Below are 24,615 nucleotides of genomic sequence, written 5' to 3'. Positions count from 1 at the left end.
TTTAATGGCTGCTTTAATGAAAAACACCTGCTTTAAATAAAATGACATTTTCTGATATATTGTTATATATATTCTGATATACTGTTATATTAACAATAATACGGTTTTATAATTAAACAAGATGTGTAAAAATGTTGGCTCATCTCTCTCTCCAGTGATAATGTCCTAAACTAGAGATAATTCCCTGTATTTAGGTACAAATGCATTGGAAATCTGGTAGAGCCTTCTTCATAATGGACTCACTGTTAACATTGAGACCTCAAGAAAGTGTACGCACATATCAAATGCAGTCTGTTACTACTACTGCTGCAATAATGTATGAAAACATGAAGAGACCAGACTGTAACAATATATTTGTTATCTCACTTCCAGGCCCATGCTTTGTAAACCAATAAATCATCTAGGTGTTTGCTGTACTATTTTCTCTTAATGTAAAGGTGTTTTCCAGGCTAAAATTCTAAGGATAGGCCATTAATATCAGATTGGTGGGAGTTCCACACTACACGATCCTACAGATCACATTTTTTGAGCACAAAGAATGAAATGGAAAGCAGACACGTCCATTTTCAGTGTAGTGGTGGAACCAAGGCCCTGCAACAGTTTCCATTTAAATGAATGGGAACTGATTGTCAGTAGCCCGGAGTGACCACTACACAGGGTACAGAGCTGTTGGTTTAATTTCCTGAGAACAGATCATCTGTGGGGATGCCAAGTGTTGTACAGTGTGGGCTATTTCTTGGATTGCTACTGGAAAATGAAAGGCATAATATTTATTGAACATTGTTGGAATCATATTCTCTGTCATGTCTTCATAGATTATAGTAGTTCTAAGTTGGAAACAAAAAAGATGTTTTTCATTTTCATCTGATGTCAGCACTTGCTAATTATATTTAGGCAGTTCTTACCGTACATATATCAAATTATTAATCTTCACCGTTGTCAACCACTTATTGACTGACATTTAGTGAAAATTTATAACTTATTAAATTTGGTAGTGGCTAAGATATGTAATATAAATAGAACTGGATCTCTGACTATAAAAGGTAAGGGCAATAAAAGTCACCTTGATGTGACTTGAGGAAATATACTCTGATTTCGGTCTTGTGATAGTATACATTCACAGAACTTTGTGCTCTTCTAATATTCTTACCATTCAGATACATTATTTAATACATTTACACACAAAAACTAAAATCCCAATGTTGTCAGCAACCTGTTTGGATGGTTCCATCTTTGCCAGATTGGATTTATTTCATCCATCTCTGCAGATGCTATAGCATGTACATGTGGTAATAGATAATTGTAGCTTTATACTGAAGCGCTGATTAACTCTATTGACATTTACATATCTGACTAATCATTACCTTCCAAGCAGCTTTCAAGTTCATAGCTGGACAAAGGTTGTTAACAAAGTTAGTTGGAATTGTTTCATTACAGCCTCAGATACAATCACACTTGCATACACACACACTTTAACATCAAAACATAGCAACTACTCTGAATGTCACCCTTGTCCTCTGAAGCAGCCGCTGTCACCTACACATTGTTGGCGACAGGTGACAGGGTTTTTACTACCCAGGCTTTATATTTAGAAAAGTTATGGGTAATAACAAACCTATATTTCCACGTGTTACTAAAAAAAGGTATGAAAATAACTTTTTCTTTTTTTGAAAATATTATCCATCTGATTTCTTATGGATTTTGTATTTCTAGGTTGCCAATAGATATGAACATGAATCTAGAAACTTTCTGTTGTCTGAAACCCAGCCACAATTTCCTATTATGGTGTCTGGATTATATCTTCCTAGAGCAGTGATGGCTAACCTATGGCACGGGTGCCAGAGGTGGCACTCAGAGTCCTTTCTGTGGGCACTCAGGCCATCACCAGAGATGACTCCAGGTAACTTCCTGCAGTCCCAGACATCCCAGGACTTGCTGTGCACAGAGGTATTTTAAAGTGACAGGACTACCTGGTACTATTTTCTGCTTTATTGTTGTCCTCAGGGGCTGGTTTCAATGAAAACTGTGACAGAGAAGGGAATATAAATCACAAATTAAATTTCTGTGTTGGCACTTTGCGATAAATAAGCGGGTCTTGGTTGTCGTTTGGGCACTCGGCCTCTAAAAGGTTTGCCATCACTGTCCTAGAGGAATACAGAAAAGGTAAGGACAGTGCTTACACAAGCAGATAACCGGTCTATAATCAGGAAATCATGGCTGGGCTCATGCCAAGCCCCAGGCCACAGATACATCTTGCATCCATGGTTGTATCCATTAGCATCACAATAATATTAATTATTATAATTACCACCAAGATGGTTAGAGAAAATTAGCAAGAAATCCAACTGTGCTGTAGCACTTATTCTCATGTAGATGGATTTTTTCTTTAGTCCTTACAGTTCCCAAGCAGAGTCAAAAATTTCTGATCCAGTCCTGAACCACCCATTTGATAACAGGGAACCTTATTAGCATATTTGGTACCTATTTCTGCCTTTAAACAATGACAATGAGCCTTTCTAATATAAGACAACACATCCATGTGACAAAAGAGAAATTGACTTGGTGGTGACTAGAGAAGAAATTCCGTCTGTGCTAGAATCAGTGGATCAATGTCTAAAAAATGCAAATATTTGGAAAGCACTGTAGCTCCAGACAATTTTTTTTTGGTCCCAGTGACAATTGGATTTTACATTTTTTTGCTGTAATGGGAAGAAGGATTATCAATAAAACTTCATTACAGAAACCTTACAGCTGATCATTACAGCCTGGAAGTAAAGTAGCATCCAGAAAGCTTCACCGTGGGCAGAGGGGTCCGTCTGTAACCAGGGTTCGTCTGCAAGTCAGGTGTCCTTAACCCCTACGGGACACAGCATCTTTTGGCCTAAAGGACGCGGCCCCATTTTTCAAATCTGGCCTGTGTCACTATAAGTGGTTATAGCGTGGGAACGCTGTGAGATATCCAGGGGATTTTGAGATTGTTTTCTCGTGACACATTGTACTTCAAATTAGTTTAAAAATTTGGATGAAATCTTTTGCGTTTAGTTATGAAAAAAAACAAAATTTGGCAAAAATTTTGAAAAATTCTTTATTTTCAACGTTCTAAATTCTCTACTTTTGATTCAGAAAGTCATAGCTCCCAAATAAATTCATAACTTACATTTCCCAAATGTCTGCTTTATGTTGGCATGGTTTTTTAAGATTCCACATATTTTACTAGAATGTTATGAGGCTCAGAATTTGGGTGCCATTTTTCACATTTTTTGTAAAATCGCCAAAACCCGTACTTAGATGGACCTGATCAACTTCTAATTGACACTGAGAGGCCTAAATAATAGCAAGACTCGTAAATTACCCCATTGTGGAAACTACACCCCTCAACGTATGAAAAACTACTTTTAAGAAGTTTGTTAACCCTTTACGTGTTTTATAGGGGTTAAAACAAAATGGAGGTGCAGTCTGCAAATTGTAATATTTTTTCACAATACACTCATTTTGGGTGGAAAATTAAACATTTAAAATGGATTAAATTAAAAAAGGCTCCACAAAGTTTGATACCCAATTTCTCCCGAGTACACGGATACTCTATATGTGGTGGTAACTTCTGTATGGGCGCACGGCCGGGCATAGAAGGGAAGGAGGCGCCATCCAAATCAGATTTGCTATGTCACATTGTACAGGCTATAATTTTTTTCTTTTTTTTAATGAGGACCTATAGGGGCTTATTTCTTTTGCCACATGAGATGCACTTTTCTGGTATGTAATTTTGGGGCATCTACATTTAATTGGTGAGATTTAATTAACTCTTTGTTGGTGGAGGAAATGAAAATCATCAATTTTTAGGAAAATTTTTATGTGTTTTTTATTTGGCCGTTAACCATACCATAAAAATAGTATATTATTTTTATTCTATGGGTCGCCACGATTATGAAAATACTTCATTTATATATATTTTTAATTTTTTACCATTTTTACTGAATAAAAAGTAATTTGGCAAAATTGTTGTTAATTTTAGCATCACCGTCTTTCATATGTATAACTTTTTTATTTTTCACCTCACAAATCTGTTTAAGGGCTTATTTTTTGCAAGAATGATAGCTCTTTTTAGTGGTCTTATTTTAGATTGCGTAACTTTTTAAAATCACTTTTTTTAGAGCATTTTTAAAGGGCATTAATAAAAAATCATCTTTTTCAGAGAGAGTTTTTTTAGGTTGTTTTTTACGGGGTTCACTTTGCGGATCTAATAACAATTCTGTTTTATTATACAGATTGTTACGGACGCAGGGATACCAAATATGTGGGGGTTTTGTGTATTTTATTCAATTGTACTGAATAAAAACAAATTTGGAGAAAATCTTATTCATTTTAGCATCACCATCTTTTCATATGCATAACTTTTTTATTTTTTGGCTGACAAATCTGGTTAGGGGCTTATTTTTTGCGAGAACAGTTGTTCTTTTTAGTGGGCTTATTTTAGAGTGCATAAAATTTTTAAAATCACTTTTTAGAGCATTTTTTATAGGGTATTAATTAAAAATTATCTTTTTTCGGAACGTTTTTTGCGTTTTTTTCCTCCGGCGTTTACCGTGCGGGTCCAGTAACAATTCTGTTTTATTATGCAGATTGTTACGGACGCGGCAATACCAAATATGCAGGTTTTTTTTGTGTTTTTATGTTTTTTATACTTTATTAAGTTTTTTATGGGAAAGTGACATTTTAGGGGCTTATATTTTATGTATTTATTTTTTATTTATTATAATGTGTAGTGTTAACTGTTTTTGCATTTTTTTTTACTTATACATACTTGAACTTAAACCAGTGATGCTCTGATCACTGGTTTAAGTTCAATACACTGCTCTACAATACTATTTTATTGTAGAGCAGTGTAAACTGTCTGAGCAAGCTTGCGCATGCTCAGACAGTTTACAGCCAGACCCGGAAGGGGTCTGGCTGCCATGGAGACCGGGCAGCTCCGGGGCACATGCCAGTCCTCGGAGCTGCCCGGAAGAGGATCGGATCCCCCGGTAAGCGGCACGGGGGATCCGATCCACAGCAGGAACACCCTTACACGCCGCGGTCATGCTTGACCGCGGCGTGTAAGGGGTTAACGCCCGCGATCGGAGCCGGCTCCGATCGCGGGTGTTACAGCGCGGTGTCAGCTGTGATAGACAGCTGACAGCCGCTGCTTCTGGTACCGGCTCCGTTCGTGAGCCGGTCCCAGAAGCTAGACGTTATACTACGTCCCGGTGCGCTAAGCATCTAGCCCCGGGGACGTAGTATAACGTCGTGGTGCGCCTAGGGGTTAAGTAGGGGACCGCCTGTATATTGACTAGGAAATTACATTTGACACCTCAAGTAAAATAATTTCCTTGAAGACTAAAAAAGGTTTTAAAGGAAAATCCCTTTCAGTAATGTTTCCCAATACTCTTAGGCCACGATAAAAGGCTGCGTTTGGATTTCTTTTAGAGACGCAATTGAATCAGAGCAGGGAGGAGGTTCTCTTGATCGCTTAGGAGTTTAGACTGAAATGCTTGCAAATGGGACAAAGCAACATGTGTTTTGCTGGTAAACAATCCAAAACCAGTGGGGCTTTCAGTGGTTTCAGACCACAAGTTTATAAGTTTAAATGCATATACAATCAGGAAAAACTCCTCCCGGCTGCACTTGAATTGCCTTTCTAAGCTTGCGCTTCTGAATATGGCCTTAATGTTGTCAGTCTTGGTCTATGCAAGTTCCTGTTAGTAATCTACCAGTCCTGACACAGGTCAAAATGACATGCTCCAACCACAAGGATTATCCAAGGGTAGACTCTATGTGGCCATATCCAAGAGACATTATTATGTGTGGCATTATTATTAATACACCTTAGAAATATAATCTAGCATAGTTTTGGAAATATTTGTAAGCGCAGTTGTATTGTCAACTTATGATCAACGTCTGTGACATGCATAGGATATTATCTATTGTATTGGTCTATTGGTCTCCATAAATATCTTGTTTCTACTAATGGTTTATATAGTAATTCCTTCACTGCTGAAGAATAGCTTCACGTATCATAGTATAAAATTGTGCATCCACACACATCTATATATATATATATGTATGTATATATAGGGCACATATCTCCAAACCACAGCTAGAAATAATGGTTAACTTTATTATTGGCATTTGCTGAACATTGCCCTCACATTCTTGACTGACTTGGTTCCTGTGTACCGAAGGTGTGTGATCAATGCAGTACAATACACATAGCGGACACATCCTGATACTCCCACTGAATCATACACTAAGAATAATCTATAAATGAAGTCACTTTCATGCTTTTCTGCGTCATGCTTCTCATCTGTATGGTAAAGAATCAACTCATTTGCTACTAAGCAACAAGCCCTATGTCTAGGAATCCAATACATTACTACAAAAACTGATAAGACAACCATGTTTCAGAAAGATATGCCAGGTATTTATGGGCACTCAGTAATAACATATGGTGTGTCATCAGTCAGTTACTGTTATGACTAGTTCACATATGAGGAAGCAAATGGACCTCTGTGTTACTGTATTTTTAGTTTATTGTCAGGGCTTGTTGCTTCTTCCATTGAAACGTATGGTGTTCCTATGATGTTCATAAAGAGAAAGGTAAAGCTGATGCACAAATATGGCAATTTGAATAACTCCCTAGGATAGCACATTATTATTGGAGAACACATTTAACAGACCTTTAAGAAAGACTAGGATAAAAGCCAAAGATAATAACCATAACCAATAATATACAGGCCAATTGTAATTCCCATATAGTCCTCAGTATACCGTAGTACAAGTTACCAAGTTGTGGCCTCTGACATAGTTCTTGTGGGCACAAACCTTTGGAAGAGCCATGTGTAACTACACGGCATTAATTTATGAAACTATTTCAAGCATTTTTTTATGTGAAATTCATACGGCCAGATGAAGAATAAAAAGACCCTCTTGTAGACCCATTTGGATATCCTAGCCTATCATGGGATTTTCTTACATACACATTATTCCTTTAAAAGCGTTTGCCCATGAAACAAAGATCTCAAATTTTAATCCCTAATTTAGGGATTTTTATTGCTGTTTTAGCTCCTATCACTCAGTGATGGTCAGTGTAAAATTCCAGAGTGTGGGTGAGGACTCTCTAAGCAGAAACTTCATGATCCCTCTAGTGCTCAGATATGCTGTTTGCTGACAATGTGCTTAGATTATCAGGGTAAAGGTTTATACACACTTTTATTTAGCTTCTGAACAATTTACTAGTATCTGACACATAGAAAAAGAGAGATGAGACAACAGATCAGAGATGAGAGACAATGAGATCCATCAGATGGATATAACACACAATGACACACTTCAGCTCTGCTACATCTCAGCTATAACACAAAACAAAAGAACTTATCTTATCTGTAGCTTGCATAATAAACTCTGCATGCTGCTTGCCAGCAGAGAGTGCCTGTGTTTGTAATGGAGGGGGGAGGGGCTGGATGCAGAGAGCACAACAGTATGCAGATAGGAGAAGCTATTCCTGAGAAGAATCTGCCTTGCCCGACCACAGTCAGATTTACGGTCAGATCCAGGGGCAACTGAAATGATATACACCAGGACTGATAGTGTAATTATATCTGTGAAATGCTGTATTTTTGTTAATAACAGTGAATTTGGGAATGTGCTATTTTTTTATCCTTAGTATATTTAAGAATTTTGTCAGAAGAACTTTTGTAAGAATTTCATATTCCATGGTTACTGAAGCTTTCTAAAGAAAATTCCAAATGTGAGGATATTGTAGAAAGACTATTTTGTCAACATGGTTTTTGTGGCTTTCAATGTCAGCTCCAAATGACACCTCTACTTTATTCTTTGGGACTATATGGCTATGTATTTATATATAATTACTCTGTAATGTTTTATTTGTATATGTCCCAAATCATTTGTAAAGAGCTACAAGATGTGATGGTGCTATATAAATAAAGATTATTATACTAATTTATAATTTATAATTATACTAATTTATAATTCAGCCCGCGAGACAGAGAGTGTTAGTTTTTGGCCCTGGATAGCTCTGTATCCTTACCTTTATTTGTGTTGTAAGTAACAGCAGGACTGTGAAAAATGCATTTCTATTCCAGGATTGTAGCTCAACTTGGAGCATTTCTGGTGCATTGGAGTTTGAGATCTTATAGCACAGCCCCTTCCCTCTGCTCTGAGTCACTGCTAGAGAAGTATTCTATTTGAATACTACAGCAGTTACTCAAAAATCTCTGTGGATTTGTATGTTAAAAGGTGCCGAAATTGCACCTAGTCTAAGGGGTTTTCTTTACTTACCAAAACTACTTTCAATTCGATGTACACTAAGGTTTTTTAGTTGCTGCTACATCGATGACTGAAAACAAAAATGATTTAAAATGTATTGCAGCATTTACAGCCCTAAAAGTTTATGCACTCAAACACTGTTTTTATCCTTATTATTTTTATTTTTTTTGAGTGTGTAAATTACCATAATTAGAATCCTATGTCTTGAACAGTGTCCTGATCAGACACTAGAAACTGGGTATTAAAACACCACTCAGACACAGACCAGCCTTTGACTGTATTTGTCAAGCCCCTAGCAACCATGCATAATCCTATTATCATCTGTCTTTTCTACGATCAAAACATGTATCCTTTGTTGGTCAGAAGCTGTTTCCCAAATGCAACCTGGAAAACCAGACAGCATTATTAAACTCAGGTCTTCTAAATAAAAGAACCTGAAGCCTGGGAGAGGTATCATACAGATGTTATATACTGTATATTCCTCAGTCTTCACCAAGTGCATTGTTATAATTGCTAATTTCCTAAATGCTAATACTCACAAAACGACAACTGTAAGCATCAACACTTAGCCTCCAATGACAAATAAAATGATTTACAGTTCTATGTGCACAAAATAAAAAAAGAAAAGGGAACTAAAAATATGGAAAGATGGGGCCATGCCTTATATGCTGGTATCCAATGAAAGCCTAGATGCTGTCATCAATGGAGCGTATTACCTAGAGAAAATCCACAGCATAATACAGTGGCGGTATTGTCCAAAGCCATACACACACTACGGGAAAGTGTTCTGTAGATTTCTGTTCCGCAGAGTGTCATTTATCAAAAGCACATGGGAAACCTGCTGGTTTTGTCTGGTTCCTGATGCTTGCGGAATGGCTGTGGAATGGCTAAACCCATTCTACTAAATAAATGGTCTAAATTTCATGAGGATCTGTGAAAATCAGGGGGACAGAATGATGCAAATCGGCCATAAAAATGGATGTTAACATCTGTTTTCATGTCCAATTTTGGCCATGTTCATGTGCAGGTAGCCTTAAAGCATTATTGTCTCCACACTAACCCTCCCAAACCCACTAACAATAACTTATTCTGTAGTATGTACACCACCTGGAGGTATTTTAAGCATTTTTCTAGATTGCAGCATGAATGACAAATCAGCTTTTATTCTTTTGTAGGAAGCAGTCAGACAACCCTGCCTCCTGCAGTCAGAAAACACCCCCTCCTGCAGTCATTTTTCTCTGCCCACTCCATGTATGTGGCATCCTAGGGCTGGGACACCAGGTGCATGGAGTTGGCAGAGCAAACTGACTACAGGAGGTGGGGTTGTCTGACTGCAGGAGGCAGGGTTGTCTGACTGCAGGAGGTGGGGCTGTCTGACTGCAGGAGGTGAAGCTATCTGACTGCAGGAGGTGGGGCTATCTGACTGTAGGAGACAGGGTTGTCTGACTGTAGGAGGCAGGGTTGTCTGACTGCAGGAGGAGGGGCTGTCTTACTGCAGGAGGTGGGGCTATCTGACTGTAGGAGACGGGGTTGTCTGACTGTAGGAGGCAGGGTTGTCTGACTGCAGGAGGCAGGGTTGTGTGACTGCAGGAGGAGGGGCTGTCTGACTGTAGGAGGTGGGGCTGTCTGACTGTAAAAGGCGGGGTTGTCTGACTGCATGAGGTGGGGTTGTCTGACTGCAGGAGGCGGGGTTGTTTGACTGCAGGAAAATGGGTTGTCTGACTGCAGGAGGCTTGGTTGTCTGACTGCAGGAGGCTGGGTTGTCTGACTGCAGGAGGCTGGGTAGTCTGACTGCAGGAAGCTGGGTTGTCTGACTGCAAGAAGCTGGGTTGTCTGACTGCAGGAGGCTGGGTTGTCTGACTGCAGGAGGCTGGGTTGTCTGACTGCAGGAGGCTGGGTTGTCTGACTGCAGGAGGTGAAGCTATCTGACTGCAGGAGGTGGGGCTATCTGACTGTAGGAGACGGGGTTGTCTGACTGTAGGAGGCAGGGTTGTCTGACTGCAGGAGGGAGGGTTGTGTGACTGCAGGAGGAGGGGCTGTCTGACTGTAGGAGGTGGGGCTGTCTGACTGTAAAAGGCGGGGTTGTCTGACTGCATGAGGTGGGGTTGTCTGACTGCAGGAGGCGGGGTTGTTTGACTGCAGGAAAATGGGTTGTCTGACTGCAGGAGGCTTGGTTGTCTGACTGCAGGAGGCTGGGTTGTCTGACTGCAGGAGGCTGGGTAGTCTGACTGCAGGAAGCTGGGTTGTCTGACTGCAAGAAGCTGGGTTGTCTGACTGCAGGAGGCTGGGTTGTCTGACTGCAGGAGGCTGGGTTGTCTGACTGCAGGAGGCTGGGTTGTCTGACTGCAGGAGGTGAAGCTATCTGACTGCAGGAGGTGGGGCTATCTGACTGTAGGAGACGGGGTTGTCTGACTGTAGGAGGCAGGGTTGTCTGACTGCAGGAGGGAGGGTTGTGTGACTGCAGGAGGAGGGGCTGTCTGACTGTAGGAGGTGGGACTGTCTGACTGTAAAAGGCGGGGTTGTCTGACTGCATGAGGTGGGGTTGTCTGACTGCAGGAGGCGGGGTTGTTTGACTGCAGGAAAATGGGTTGTCTGACTGCAGGAGGCTTGGTTGTCTGACTGCAGGAGGCTGGATTGTCTGACTGCAGGAGGCTGGGTAGTCTGACTGCAGGAGGCTGGGTTGTCTGACTGCAGGAGGCTGGGTTGTCTGACTGCAGGAGGCTGGGTTGTCTGACTGCAGGAGGCTAGGTTGTCTGACTGCAGGAGGCTGGGTTGTCTGACTGCAGGAGGCTGGGTAGTCTGACTGCAGGAAACTGGGTTGTCTGACTGCAGGAGGCTGGGTTGTCTGACTGCAGGAGGCTGGGTTGTCTGACTGCAGGAGGCTGGGTTGTCTGACTGCAGGAGGCTGGGTTGTCTGACTGCAGGAGGCTGGGTTGTCTGACTGCATTAGGTGGGGTTATCTGACTGCAGGAAGCTGGGTTGTCTGACTGCAGGAGGCTGGGCTGTATCTTTTAAAAATCACTTGTAGATATACAGAAGGGAGAAGATTTGAGCAGTCAGCTCACTAACAATAGCTGGTATTAATAAAGCAGTCCTCACATCTTAGCTTGGTACACAGAGATCCACGTCGTGTCGGACAGCAATCATAAAACAAAAATTGCAATCTGGCACTTGAGAATACTATATAATATAATATATAATATAATACAATATATAATATAATATAATACAGTTTGTTCCATCTTTGGTAAAATCACATAATGTGCATAGTTCCCCTGCAATCCTATGAACATTTTACATTCAGTTCTTCTTCAGCAAAACTATGCACTTTATCTGATTTTACTATAGACGTAATAAATTGAATGTTTGAAAGTTTTTTTTGCAAGTGCTAGCGCTATGTTTGTTTGTGGATTAAAAATCATCACTGCTAATATACATGTCCCTGGGTTCATGCCCCAGGGTCAATATCTGCAAAGTTTGTATGTTCTGTCTGTTTGCTTGGGTTTCCTCTGGTTTCCTCCCACACCCCAAAAACATACTGGTAGGTTAACTAGACTGTGAGCCCCATTGGGGACAGGGACCAATTTGGCAAACTCGGTGCAGCGCGGCGTAATCTATGTGCGCTATATAATTAAAGCATTATTAATTAAAGCATTATTATTATTATTCTGTAATGGCATACAGAGGCAGAGCCGAACTCTATCCTCTGTTGTTACTAGATTTAGAGCCAGAACTAGAACATTACTTTTTATTGCAGAGTCTTGTGATCAAATGTAATTTCAGGCCTGTACCATTGTCTGAAACCCTTTAGTTACACGAACAAACAACAAATTCTACATTGGTCAGCATGCAATCGTAACTCTTATTTTGATGACAGGTGCATTGTGCGAGCTTGCAAACCCTGATAACATTCAGGCCACCAGTTCAACCTATTGTTGAGAAAATGAATTATATCTCACGGCTCACTCAGGGGGCAATGTCCTCTGAAGAAACAATATGAGCACATACAAACGGGAATAAAACAAAACTAGGACTAGTAAAAAGGAAACTGAGTTATTTCACAACACATTTGAAATGGATGAAAATCACTGATCTCAAGATGATCAGGTTCTCTTCATTTCTGCAGCTCAATTTGAGTCTGTCAGTAAGTGTGCTATAGTAGAGGATAAGAGAGATTGGTTTTAGTATAGCACAGATGGAACCAAGTAACATATAAAGACTCAGGGGCAGAGCCTTCATGTGCACTAACCAGCTTTGCTCTAAATAATGGTTGGACGCCTGAGCTGTCAGAAAGAGTAGTAGGGAGTGGCTGGGAAACATTACAGTGAGACTATGTACATATAGCTTATAGGCACTTGTGGTCACAATGCCAATGGCAGTAAAATGTGGATTTTTTGTGATAAAACATGCATGATTATCGACCCTGATATATTTACACTGCTCTCCGTGTCCTGTATACAGAAATGTCAACCATGAAGTTATCTAAGCTTTTGACACACAAACTGTATTGTGGGAAAAGGGGTCAAAAGTACCTTGAGCTGTGCCGTTTTTTGTGACAAACAACTTCAAAATGATTTTATAATTTTGTAATGGTCTATGAAAACTAGACAACATTATGACACAACTATTTCATTCCAGGGAAACTTGATAGTGCACTCCTCAAATCTATCAATAGTAAATCTAATAAAGATTTACTATATATTGTCAATTAATTGATGGGTTCATCTGTACTGGAAACAGAGTCAGGCTCAGCCAATCGAATGTAATTTGAAGAAAAGTAAATTTTAAGTCTTTGTTCAGAATGATCATTTTATAAAAGATGTTCATTTCTAGTCACATTCCCACACATGGTGGAATGTCTCCAGTAAATATGTCTACATGCGAATAAATTGTGTAATCGTTATTTTCTGAGGGTTTAAGCCGCTGTCTTAAATCTGACACATTGTAAATCAGTAGAGTGTCTGTAATTCTGACCCTGTGTTTGAAACCATTACACGTAAGACCGAGTAGTTTACTTTCCGCTATACAGGTGGTGGCGGCTGAAGGTGGAGCACATCTTTAAGTTTGTCATAAACTTTCAACAAACTCTGAAAACAATGAACGTGTAACAAGAAATAATTGTTGCCCTCCTTTGACCCTTGGCTACAAAATGGCAACAGCTTAGACTACATTCCCACTGCGGGCACACGGCAGCGCGGGGAGAGGAGGTGAGCGCAGCTCACCCCCGCCCCTCTTCATAGCGATGTGTGGCCGCTGCGCCGTAATACGGGAAAAGATAGGACATGTCCTATCTTTTCCCAGGCTACGGAGCGGTACGGTGCCGCACGTGTGCTGCACCTTACCGCTCCCGTAGGGCGCCACGAGCCCATAGAAGTGTATTTGGGGCGTATATCGGCCGCATATACGTCGCCCGTATATACGTTCCCCATACTGTAGTGTGAATGTAGCCTTAGAGTGGACTTTTTATACAAACCCCTAAAAAATGATTTACAAATATAGGATTAGAGTCTCCAATCCATCATTTATTGCTGAATATTCCAAAGGGAGTTAAACTCCACCCCTGCCCCCTGCAAATAAAGGTCAGCTCTCACAGCTGTGGCTGGTCTGGGTATCATGGATCGAGCAGAGTGACATGTGACGCAAGTAGTTCCATCCTGGACACTGTGGTCGGTCCATGACTCACCAACCTACCGGGGCAGGGAGAAACAGCCTTAAGTCAATGCTAAAAGCCACAGGGATTCTGCCCTTGAATAGACAACTCTGTAAGGTGAAAAAATATGTTGAAAGTACATATTGATCAAAGCACATTACATGTCATAATCTTTCTTCCCAAAATACAACATATTTTCCAAAAATCATATAATAAAATCACTGCAGGTAGGTGATGCAGACTTACCGGTTTAGGCATGGTTGGTGCGTTTTCAAGGTCTTTTGTCAAAATTAAAAATGTTAGATTCCAAGATCAATATTTCAATATTTCACGGTGTCCTGAAAAAATGAAAATGGTGTGTTTAAAGTGGCTAATCCAGGACCAGCAACTTCATGACACGCACTGTATTCCTGCCTCACAGGATGTAAGGATTATTGTGGGAAGAAGCTAATTTAAGGTTTTGTGCTCAGGTCTATGAATCATAAAACAAGCAGTTCCAAGTGACTATGAAGGAACATGCCTCACCCAGTGGCAGAAAGTCCAATTACAACCTTAGAAAGGTCACTTCCACCACACCCAGAAAGCTCCACGGATCCTGTGTCTTAGCATTTTAGATTGACCAATCCCTGCACATACAATCCCGCATCTGACTGCTTTGGGTGCACTTTTGGGTCCCTAAGGCTGCACACTAGGTTAAAATACACACAAAAAATGGATTCTGCATTTTTTTTTGTTTCTGAGGTAATGGTTGTAAAAAATGATGAATTCACCCAAACTTATCCCTCCCTGTAAGGAGGCATATATTGTATAGGACATTATATCTTATCCCTCCCTGTAAGGAGAAATATATCATATAGTTATTTATATGTCATAAAGGAAATCCCTGGAACCCTTGGAGATGCCAGCTTAGGTTGGTACCACTCACCACTGTGGAATCTGTGCTCCCTACGAGGAAAGACACAAATCAAACAACTATTTGGCTTGAAGACACATTTAGGCAAACAGGACTGTCTCTCTAGAAGTGAAGGAGGGCAGGGGGTAGCATGGTGGGGAGTAAGGAGGGTATGTCTGCCCACTATAACCCCAGCACAACCATGGACCCTTGTAAAATAGTAGCCTTATTTCTTAGTGACATAAGGTACCTGGTGACATGTGCTTGTGTCCCCCAGGTGAATGACCCTTTTTAGGCAGAGTTCACCGTGAGGCAATGTTCTGTGGTGGGAATGCAGGCACGGAGCCTCAGCAGCCCCACCTCTACCTGTCTGACTGAATCCTAACTTGTTCTGCCACTTTCCTACTTTGTAGCGTATGAAGAGGGTTGCAGACGCCTGCCATGCCCTGTGCACACGGGTGTATTCCTGCCTGGATAATGCAGGGCACCAGGGGTTACAGCCATGATGCGTGTCACCTGCAGGCACACAAGTCACCACACACAGGTGCCCTATACGGGGGCCATAACAGGGGTGACACTACATGCTCCGCAACAGGTGCTTCACCTACAATCTGTGCCCTGCTGCCACTAACATGTCTCTAATCCCACTGCCACCTGCTGTCATAACGCCCTCTAGTCTGAATGCATAGGAGAGAAACAATATGGCACAGACACTTACCCTCCTGCCAGTCACTGCCCGAGGTGCCCTGCTCTGCCTGGGTGCTCCTGTACTGCAATATGGCTGCTGACTGACAAACTTAGTGGAGCAGGTCCCTCCCTCCACCCTCCAGCCCGCCACTCCCTCTACTGCTGCGACCTGGTGTCACTATACCTGCCTCTCCCTATAGTCACCACAGGGAAAAGCTCAAAGCTAAGCTGAAGGTCCCAGCTATGTATTTCCATGGAAGAAGACTGTGGCTTCCTCAGGAGCTAATGAGCAGGGGGAAGAGTGTCCCTGGGGCAACCTGGCTGCAGAGCACAGACTCACCTCAACTACTGACAGAAAAGGTGTAATAAAGCAGCTCCACATTGTCCCCCTGGTGTATTGCAAACCATGTGTAACAAAGCAGCAGGACCACCTGCTGGACAGCAGAGGAATCAGATGCTTGAAGTGAAAAAGGAATTTCCCTTGACAATCTGTATCAATCAGACTTCAAATTATACATGTACCAAAATGGATAAAGATAATAAAATGAGATGGACAAATGTGCATACAAACTTGCATTTTAACAACCCAAGGGTTGAGAACATACCTTGCCCTTACAGAGGGTCTAAGGTTCATCCGCGCTGCATGGCAAAACTATTCCAGGTCCGACCTGGCGTATTCTTGTGCAGAAACCTACAAACATTTTTAAAAAGTACACAGGCACGGGGCAGGAACGCCCTATGCTCACCACCTCCGTCGAGGAACACGCCGCTCTACGCCCCATCCATGCCCATGTCTAAGGCTCTGCACAGTTCTGATGTGGGAATGTGAGGAAGCAGAGTCGGAGCTCCCGCACACCGACCGTTGTATACCCCCAAATTATCCAGCCATCTCGGCACTCACCCCTGGCCAAGTGGAGGACAGTGAGCGTAGGCAAGCACAGGAATCTAGTGACGGCCTGGGCTGATTCTAGCCTTTTTGCTGCCTGAGGCGAAGTTTGAAAATGCTGCCCCCACATCCCTGGCCAATGATAGCACCTACGTCACGAGTAGTCAGTCAATGACACAAACATTACAGGTGATGATCTGCTCCATCAGGAGGAGGACTTCTTTATGAGTTCTTCAGGCCATGGTTTATCTCTGCTGAATTCACAGTCAAATGTCTTCAGCTCAAATCCACAGCCCCCAGTAATATTTACAGCCTCAGCCCCCAGTTATATATACAGTTTCAGCCCCCTGTATACACAGCCCCCCCAGTAATATATACAGCCATGACACCCACAAAAATAATAAACCTGGTACATACCTCCCGCCCCGGCACTCGTCCACTTCCTCAGGGTCGGACTGGGGTACCAAGGGCCCACCAGTGAAATTAATTCTGGGGGCCCACCAGCTGCTTCATGGATACGTGAGAGCCAAATGCAAGGTGTGAATGCAGCCTGTGGCCATGTTCACACATTGCGTTTTTTGTTGCGTATTCAATGCTTTGGAAAGACGATCTGTTCCTCTTCCATTTGAATGCATGTCCATTCAGCAGACAAACTTAAAATTTTTGCAACAAAAAAAACATAATGTGTGAAAGCAGTATCTGGCTTTCTGCACACTACACTTGTGCAGTTCTTGGGATGCAAACAATAGTCCCATGGAACATTGTTTGAGGGTTACTTATCATTGGGATGTAAGTACATAGTAATAGCCTGAACCACAAACATGGTTAGGACCTGCTCTGTCATTTGCAGCTCAGGCAGTTGGCTCATAAAAAGGGCTATGAAATTCACAGCCATGAGCAGGAGCCCATAGAAGTGAATGAGGACATGTAAAACAATCCTGCAAAAAACAAGCCTCAGGCCCCATGTACACTTTTTGTTTTTTGATGAGTTTTAACTGCATTGAAAACTGCAAATGGCAGGGGCTTTGCCAGAACACGTATGTCTTTATACTGAAACACTTTTGTTCTGGAATGAGCCCCTCCCTGTTGCGTTTTTAAATGGAATTAAAGGGGTTGTCCGAGTTTAAAAAAAAAATAAAATATATGTGGCCGGGAGGGGGGGGGGGGGTGACTAAAACAATAAAGCTGTACTTACCTCCGGTGCCCTCCGGTATCCAGCGCTGCTGTCGCTCCGGTCCGGGCGCCATGTAAACAAACATGGCCGCCGGAGCAGCGCTGGACTCAGTTCCGGCCGGACCCGACAACCTTCCGGCCCCCATACACAATGCTGTGTATAGGGACGGATAGGCGTACCCGGCCACGACCGGCCGGAAGCCGGAGGTAAGTACAGCTTTATTGTTTTAGTCACCCCCCTCCCGGCCACATATATTTTATTATTTTTTTAAACTCGGACAACCCCTTTAAAACAGATCAAGAACTGCAAGGTGTGAATGGGGCCTGAGGCTTGTTATCTGATGGACTGTTTAACATTCCTGGAATCAGTAATTAACCTCTTAAAGGACATCTATCATCAGATCAAGGATTGCAAACCAAACATACAGACATACTGGTGTGTGCCCCCTCTGGCAGGATCTGCTCTTCTTTAAGGTGGTTATGCCCTTGTTTTTACGAAAAAAGGGCTTTAAAAATTACGCAAATTAGTCTGAGGGGCTCCAGGCTCCATTAACTCCTATGAGACTTTTTTTTGTTAAAACCAGGGAATAAGAAGCTAAAAGAAGAGCAGATCCTGCCAGAGGGGGCGCACACCAGCATGTAAGTGTGCTTGGTTTACAATCCTTGATCTGGTGATAGATGTCCTTTAAAGAAAACCTACCATTTAGAATGGTAGGGGTAAGCTGTAAGTACCGAGCCCCAGCTCAGGGTGAGCTGGTGCCGGTACTTACTTTCGTTAGTGTTATATCGCGATTTTAACACTTTTTAAACTTTAGAGCAGAAGGGGCTATTTAGAGCTATTTCCTATGGAGGCGCACGCAGCGCCGAAGCCTCTCCTGCTCTAAAGTTTAAAAAGTGTTAAAACCGCGATACCGCGGTTTATAACACTAACGAAAGTAAGTATCGGCACCAGCTCACCCTGAGCTGGTGCTCGGTACTTACAGCTTACCCCTGCCATTCTAAGTGGTAGGTTTCCTTTAAGGACTGCACATAGTACATGTATGTCCTTAACAGGTTTCAGGTACAGGTGGTCCCCTACTTAAGGACACTCGACTTACAGGCAACCCCTAGTTACAGACAGACCCCTCTGCCCACTGTGACCTTTCTGATTTCTGTTACTTTAGTCCCAGGCTGCAATAATCAGCTGTAAGGTGTCTGTAATGAAGCTTTATTGATAATCTTCGGGTTTCATTACAGCAAAAAATTTTGAAAATCTAATTGTCACTGGGACAAAAAAAATTTTGGCTGGATCTACAATTATAAAATATACAATTCCTACTTACATACAAATTCAACTTAAGTACAAACCTAAGGAACCTATCTTGTAAATAACCCAAGGACTGCCTGTATATGAAGAAGGTTCACAGTCCTCTTCATACACGCCGGGGGGGGGGGGGGTGCATACCTCCCAACATTTGTGAAAAGGAAAGAGGGACAAAATGGCGGCACGTGTATCCCCCTAAGCCACACCCCCGTGGCCACGCCCCAAATTTTAGCCATATTGAAATAATAAAAATCATCTCAATAAAAAAAAAAAAAAAAATTATCCTCATTGGGACTTGAACCCAGAACCTGCAGTGTCCATGTACAATGATAACACAGCGCCTCAACCAACTGAGCTATAGCCTCTGTGATTAACAAGGTAGAGAATTTTGGTAACTAAGAACTATGACTATATAATGCCTTGGTATATAGGGAGGGATCTTCTCAGATTATTGTAATTATTGAGACTATTATTATTATTATTATTATTATTATTATTGAGATGATTATTATTATTTTTACCATTATTAATAATCATCTCCATAATAATAAAAATAATAAAATTTATAATAATAATAATAATAGTCTCAATAATTACAATAATAATCTCTGAGAAGATCCCTCTCTATATATCAGGGCATTAGTCTGTGTCACAGTGTAAATGGCAGATAACATGTCTTAGTTACCAGAAATCCTCAGCTCTGTATCACTGGGCTTATAGCTCAGTTAGTTAAGCTTCTGTCTGCAGTGCAGAGGGTCCCAGGTTTGAATCTCAGCCTGGGCAAAACTTTATGTAATTTAATTATATAAAGAGCTTGTGTCTGGGGAATCCCTGGAGACCATATATGGACAGATGCTGATCTGACCTGATGACGTGGTCCCTGCTCTCTCCGCTAAGCCCGACACTTCTCTGAAAAGGATTCCCTCCCGATGTCTGCTCTGGGGAACCCTAGGAGATGCAGTGACCATATATGGACAGATCTGAAGCTGATGACGTGGTCTCTCCGCTAAGCCCGACACTTCTCTGAAAAGGATTCCCTTCCGATGTCTGTAGAAGCCATTCTGTACTGTGAGTTCAGACTTTCAAAGTATTTACTATGGGGACACAGCAGCGGGACCTGGGGGGAGAATCCGTGACAATCTCATAGCTGCCCGTGACGCGGGGCAGAGGTACGAAAAACGGGAAAGTCCCGTCAAAATCGGGACGGTTGGGAGCTATGGGGGGTGTATGAAGAATTTGCGATTATAAAAGCAATTATGCCACCTCCATGACATGTGGGAGTGAAGGGGTTCAGGTTGCCTGAAATATTTTGAAAAACCTACAAACTTTTGTTTGCTGTTTTAACACAAAACTACATCAGGACGGACCTGGTATGATTTTGCCCAGCGGCTGCTTTTTCCAGCAGATACATCAAGAGGCCTTGGAGTGCTGTCACATGTTAGGGTTTTGATTCCAATTTGTAACCTATTGCATATTTGTTTGTATAGAAACAGATGTGATCGGCAATCAGTGCCGTTGTCTTGTATTAAGCATATGCAAGACACCGGGTGTGGATTGTCGATCGCATATGTTTTCATACAAACGAATACTGTATGCAATTGGTTGCGGCCCAACCTACTGCATTTTGAATGAGTTACAAAACACAATTAAAATGCTAACGTGTGACAATACCCTAAGTCTCTCCAGGTATCCGACAGGACATGGGGGCATGGCCGATGAATATCCCCCTAAATGGATTGCTGGTACCAATCACAGGTATTAAACTACAAAATGCCACTGTGAGCATTAAAAGGGCATTAACACCTGTGGAGGAGCCTGGAGCCCCTCAGGCTCATTTGCATACAGGCTTTCATACTGGTCGCCGCATATTGCAATGCAGCTATATTGTCACATGTACCGCGCGGTATGCTGGTAATACTAAGGCTGTGGTCACATGTAACACGGGGTATGATGGTAATACTGAGGCTGCGATCACACGTAACGCAGGGTATACTGGTAATACTGAGGCTGTGGTCACATGTAACACGGGGTATACTGGTAATACTGAGGCTGCGGTCACACGTAATGCGGGGTATGCTGGTAACACTGAGGCTGGGGTCACAGTTAACGCGGGGTACACTGGTAATACTGAGGCTGCGGTCACATGTAACGCGGGGTATACTGGTAATACTGAGGCTGCGGTCACACGTAACACGGGGTATGCTGGTAATACTGAGGCTGCGGTCACACGTAACGCGAGGTATGCTTGTAATCCAGAGGCTGCGGTCACATGTAACGCGGGGTATACTGGTAATACCGAGGCTGCGGTCACATGTAACGCGCGGTATGCTGGTAATACTAAGGCTGTGGTCACATGTAACACGGGGTATGATGGTAATACTGAGGCTGCGATCACACGTAACGCAGGGTATACTGGTAATACTGAGGCTGTGGTCACATGTAACACGGGGTATACTGGTAATACTGAGGCTGCGGTCACACGTAATGCGGGGTATGCTGGTAATACTGAGGCTGGGGTCACACGTAACGCGAGGTATGCTTGTAATCCAGAGGCTGCGGTCACATGTAACGCGGGGTATACTGGTAATACCGAGGCTGCGGTCACATGTAACGCGGGGTATGCTGGTAATACTGAGGCTTTGGTCACATGTAACGCGGGGTATGCTGGTAATACTGAGGCTTTGGTCACAGGTAACGCGGGGTATACTGGTAATACTGAGACTGTGGTCACATGTAACGCTGGGTATGCTGGTAATACTGAGGCTGGGGTCACATGTAACGCGGGGTATACTGGTAATACTGAGGCTGGGGTCACATGTAACGCGAGGTATACTGGTAATACTGAGGCTGCGGTCACATGTAATGCGGGGTATGCTGGTAATACTGAGGCTGCGGTCACATGTAACGCTGGGTATGCTGGTAATACTGAGGCTGCAGTCACATGTAACGTGGGGTATACTGGTAATACTGAGGCTGCGGTCATATGTAACGCAGGGTATACTGGTAATACTGAGGCTGCGTTCACAGGTAACGCGGGGTACACTGGTAATACTGAGGCTGGGGTCACATGTAACGCGGGGTATACTGGTAATACTGAGGCTGCGGTCACATGTAACACTGGGTATACTGGTAATACTGAGGCTGCGGTCACATGTAACGCGGGGTATACTGGTAATACTGAGGCTGGGGTCACATGTAACGCGGGGTATACTGGTAATACTGAGGCTGCGGTCACACGTAACCCAGGGTATGCTGGTAATACTGAGGCTGTGGTCACATGTAACACGGGGTATACTGGTAATACTAAGGCTGCGGTCACATGTAACGCGGGGTATGCTGGTAATACAGAGACTGCGGTCACACGTAACGCGGGGTATGCTGGTAATACTGAGGCTGCGGTCACATGTAACGCGGGGTATGCTGGTAATACTGAGGCTGCGGTCACACGTAACGCGGGGTATACTGGTAATACTGAGGCTGCGGTCACATGTAACGCGGGGTATGCTGGTAATACAGAAGAGCACATGAAGAGCATATACACATCACAAATACACACATACAGCATATTCACATTAAATATTCATGTTGGAACCCATAGCAGCTGCTATGAAGAAAACTCCAAGCAGGTCCTATTTTTGTCAGTGTTTGTGTCCCTTGTCTTCTCATAGCAGTCTATGGGAATTTGAAAAATACAGATGCCTCATGGATGCGCAACATTCCCCACTGGGGCCTAGCCTTTCTTCGGTGGCCGTAGACATCTGGGCCCAGAATACCAGAGCTGCTGGCTTATGCAGCCATGGGCAGACTATGGTCATGGTGCTTGTTATTGGGACCGGACGACGAGCCTACAGCCTGACAGGTCTTCAGCAGGTGGTGTGTGCAAGAAATCGTGATGGAGAGGCTGATGCAATAGGTTTCTCCCTGGGGCCACCCCTGTGGTGTATGTAGGTGTGCCTGGATGATGAAGGATGGGGAGCCCGTGATGGTGATGCAGCCTGATCCAGGGATTACACTGAGGCACATTGTGCAAATCAACTTACAGTTCTTTATTCAACTCCAAACAGTTGGCAAGGGTCTTAACATTAGCAGTAGATTCAACAGGCTGGAAAGCTGGTAGCAGATAGCTGGTCCGCAGGAAGGATTGCTCGTAGCCTGGTAGTAACTTCAGGCTAGGCTGGTAAAGTTTGAACCGAGTCCAGATGATGGACCTCTGCTATGGGGCTTAGTTTCCTGACTTGCCCTAAGGGACCTCTGCTTCCTGGTATTAAGACACTAGCCTTGCAGCTCTGCAGGAGCTGCACTCTCCTCTGCTTGCTTTGCTGACTAAAACCCCCTTGGTCAGGTGTCAGCACAATCCAACCAGCTTGATTTACAATAGAATAAAGATTCTTATTGGATAACACCATTTCACATTGTTAAGGCCTTGCCAGGCAGTGGCTACAGGTGCAATTACAAAGTTCTCCACCATTTAGAGACCTCCTAGAGAGAGTACCAGTCTCCCTAACAGCTCCTGACATGTAGAGGGCGCTTTTCGCAACAACCACCTTGCCTATTTATTGGCAGGGGTGTAGCAGATGACACACAGGCATCATCCACATGTGATCTGTATTTGCAGATAAGTTCTTATTTAACACAATTATGATACTTGACAGGGTTGGGACAAGTGGGTAACATAATTTGCTAGCCTTCCTTATTTTGCAGATCCGCATGCACTTATGCACTGATGACACATGCATTAAAATAACGGACCATGGACCGTAACTCGTGCAGCCTGTTAGGATGGAACTACCAACCTCATCACTAATGTGCATGTTACAGATTCAATAATCATCTACAGCATTAGAGGCAGAATAATGTAAACCAGCACAGCAGTGGTAGAATGGAGGAAGCTTCAAAGAGGTTTACAGTAGCTAAGACTAGTAGTTATCGGATTTAGAAATCAGGGTGTGTCAGTCAGATTAGACTTGTTTCTACACATATAGTATAGTAAGTCTTTTAAAACTTTTAAAAGAACGAGGATAAAATCCCCAAATTCAGAGGCATCAGTGAGCTCTGAGGTAAATTAGTCTGCATTTGTAGAGTACCAAAGTTCTAATTTTTGCCACTCCATTAAATATTAAGGGTTAATGCATTGGTAATGTGATGGTTGACATTCAAAAGCCCTGCCAGATTGTTAGGCCCCTTTCACACCTTTCCATGCATGTTGTGTGTATGTTTTTGATGTGCATGTTTTTGGACTTTGTCCCATTGGGGCACATTTACTTACCCGTCCCGTTGCGATCCCCGCTGTGCGTTGTCCGACAAGGATTCGGGTCTGCCCCAGTTCATTAAGATCGTGCGTCCAATTTCCTGCATGTGTCGCTTCCCCCGCTGAGGTCTGCCGGATTTCACCTTCTTCTTCCCGGTGCATGTGAGTGCTGATCTTGCGACACAATTTGCTTTTTAAATTCTGCGGTTTGTCCGAATCAGTTGTGTTGTCTGACATCCACGCCCCCAGATTTGTAAGCTGGCGCCGATGCAACACAATCCGATGGCGTGCGCCAAAAACCAGGGGCAATTCAGGGTAAACCAGAAAAGAATTGCGAAACCTGACAAAAATGCAGCGTGCGGACCCTTAGTACATGTGCCCCATTGTGTTAAGTGGGTTTTTTCCTATTTGTGTTCTTTTGACACGCATACATGTGTTATTTTTAACACACGTG

The 24,615-nt window shown here is 42.9% G+C and overlaps 1 protein-coding gene across 1 annotated transcript in view; it reads right to left on the bottom strand.

Moving 5' to 3' along the window:
* Window positions 1-15,713, bottom strand: part of EZR (ezrin) — a 58,010-nt gene extending 42,297 nt beyond the window's left edge. The window contains exons 1-2 of the mRNA XM_072141370.1: window positions 15,583-15,713; window positions 14,219-14,310 (exon numbers count right to left, since the gene is read on the bottom strand). Of these exons, the coding sequence (XP_071997471.1) occupies window positions 14,219-14,230 (12 nt within the window). The 5' untranslated portion in view covers window positions 14,231-14,310; window positions 15,583-15,713. The remainder of the gene's footprint in view (window positions 1-14,218; window positions 14,311-15,582) is intronic.
* Between the last annotated feature and the right edge of the window lie 8,902 nt (window positions 15,714-24,615).

This window comes from Engystomops pustulosus, chromosome 3 (assembly GCF_040894005.1).
Source record: "Engystomops pustulosus chromosome 3, aEngPut4.maternal, whole genome shotgun sequence".
In the NCBI taxonomy this organism is placed as follows: domain Eukaryota; kingdom Metazoa; phylum Chordata; class Amphibia; order Anura; family Leptodactylidae; genus Engystomops; species Engystomops pustulosus.
This window is presented reverse-complemented; position numbering and strand designations above follow the sequence as displayed.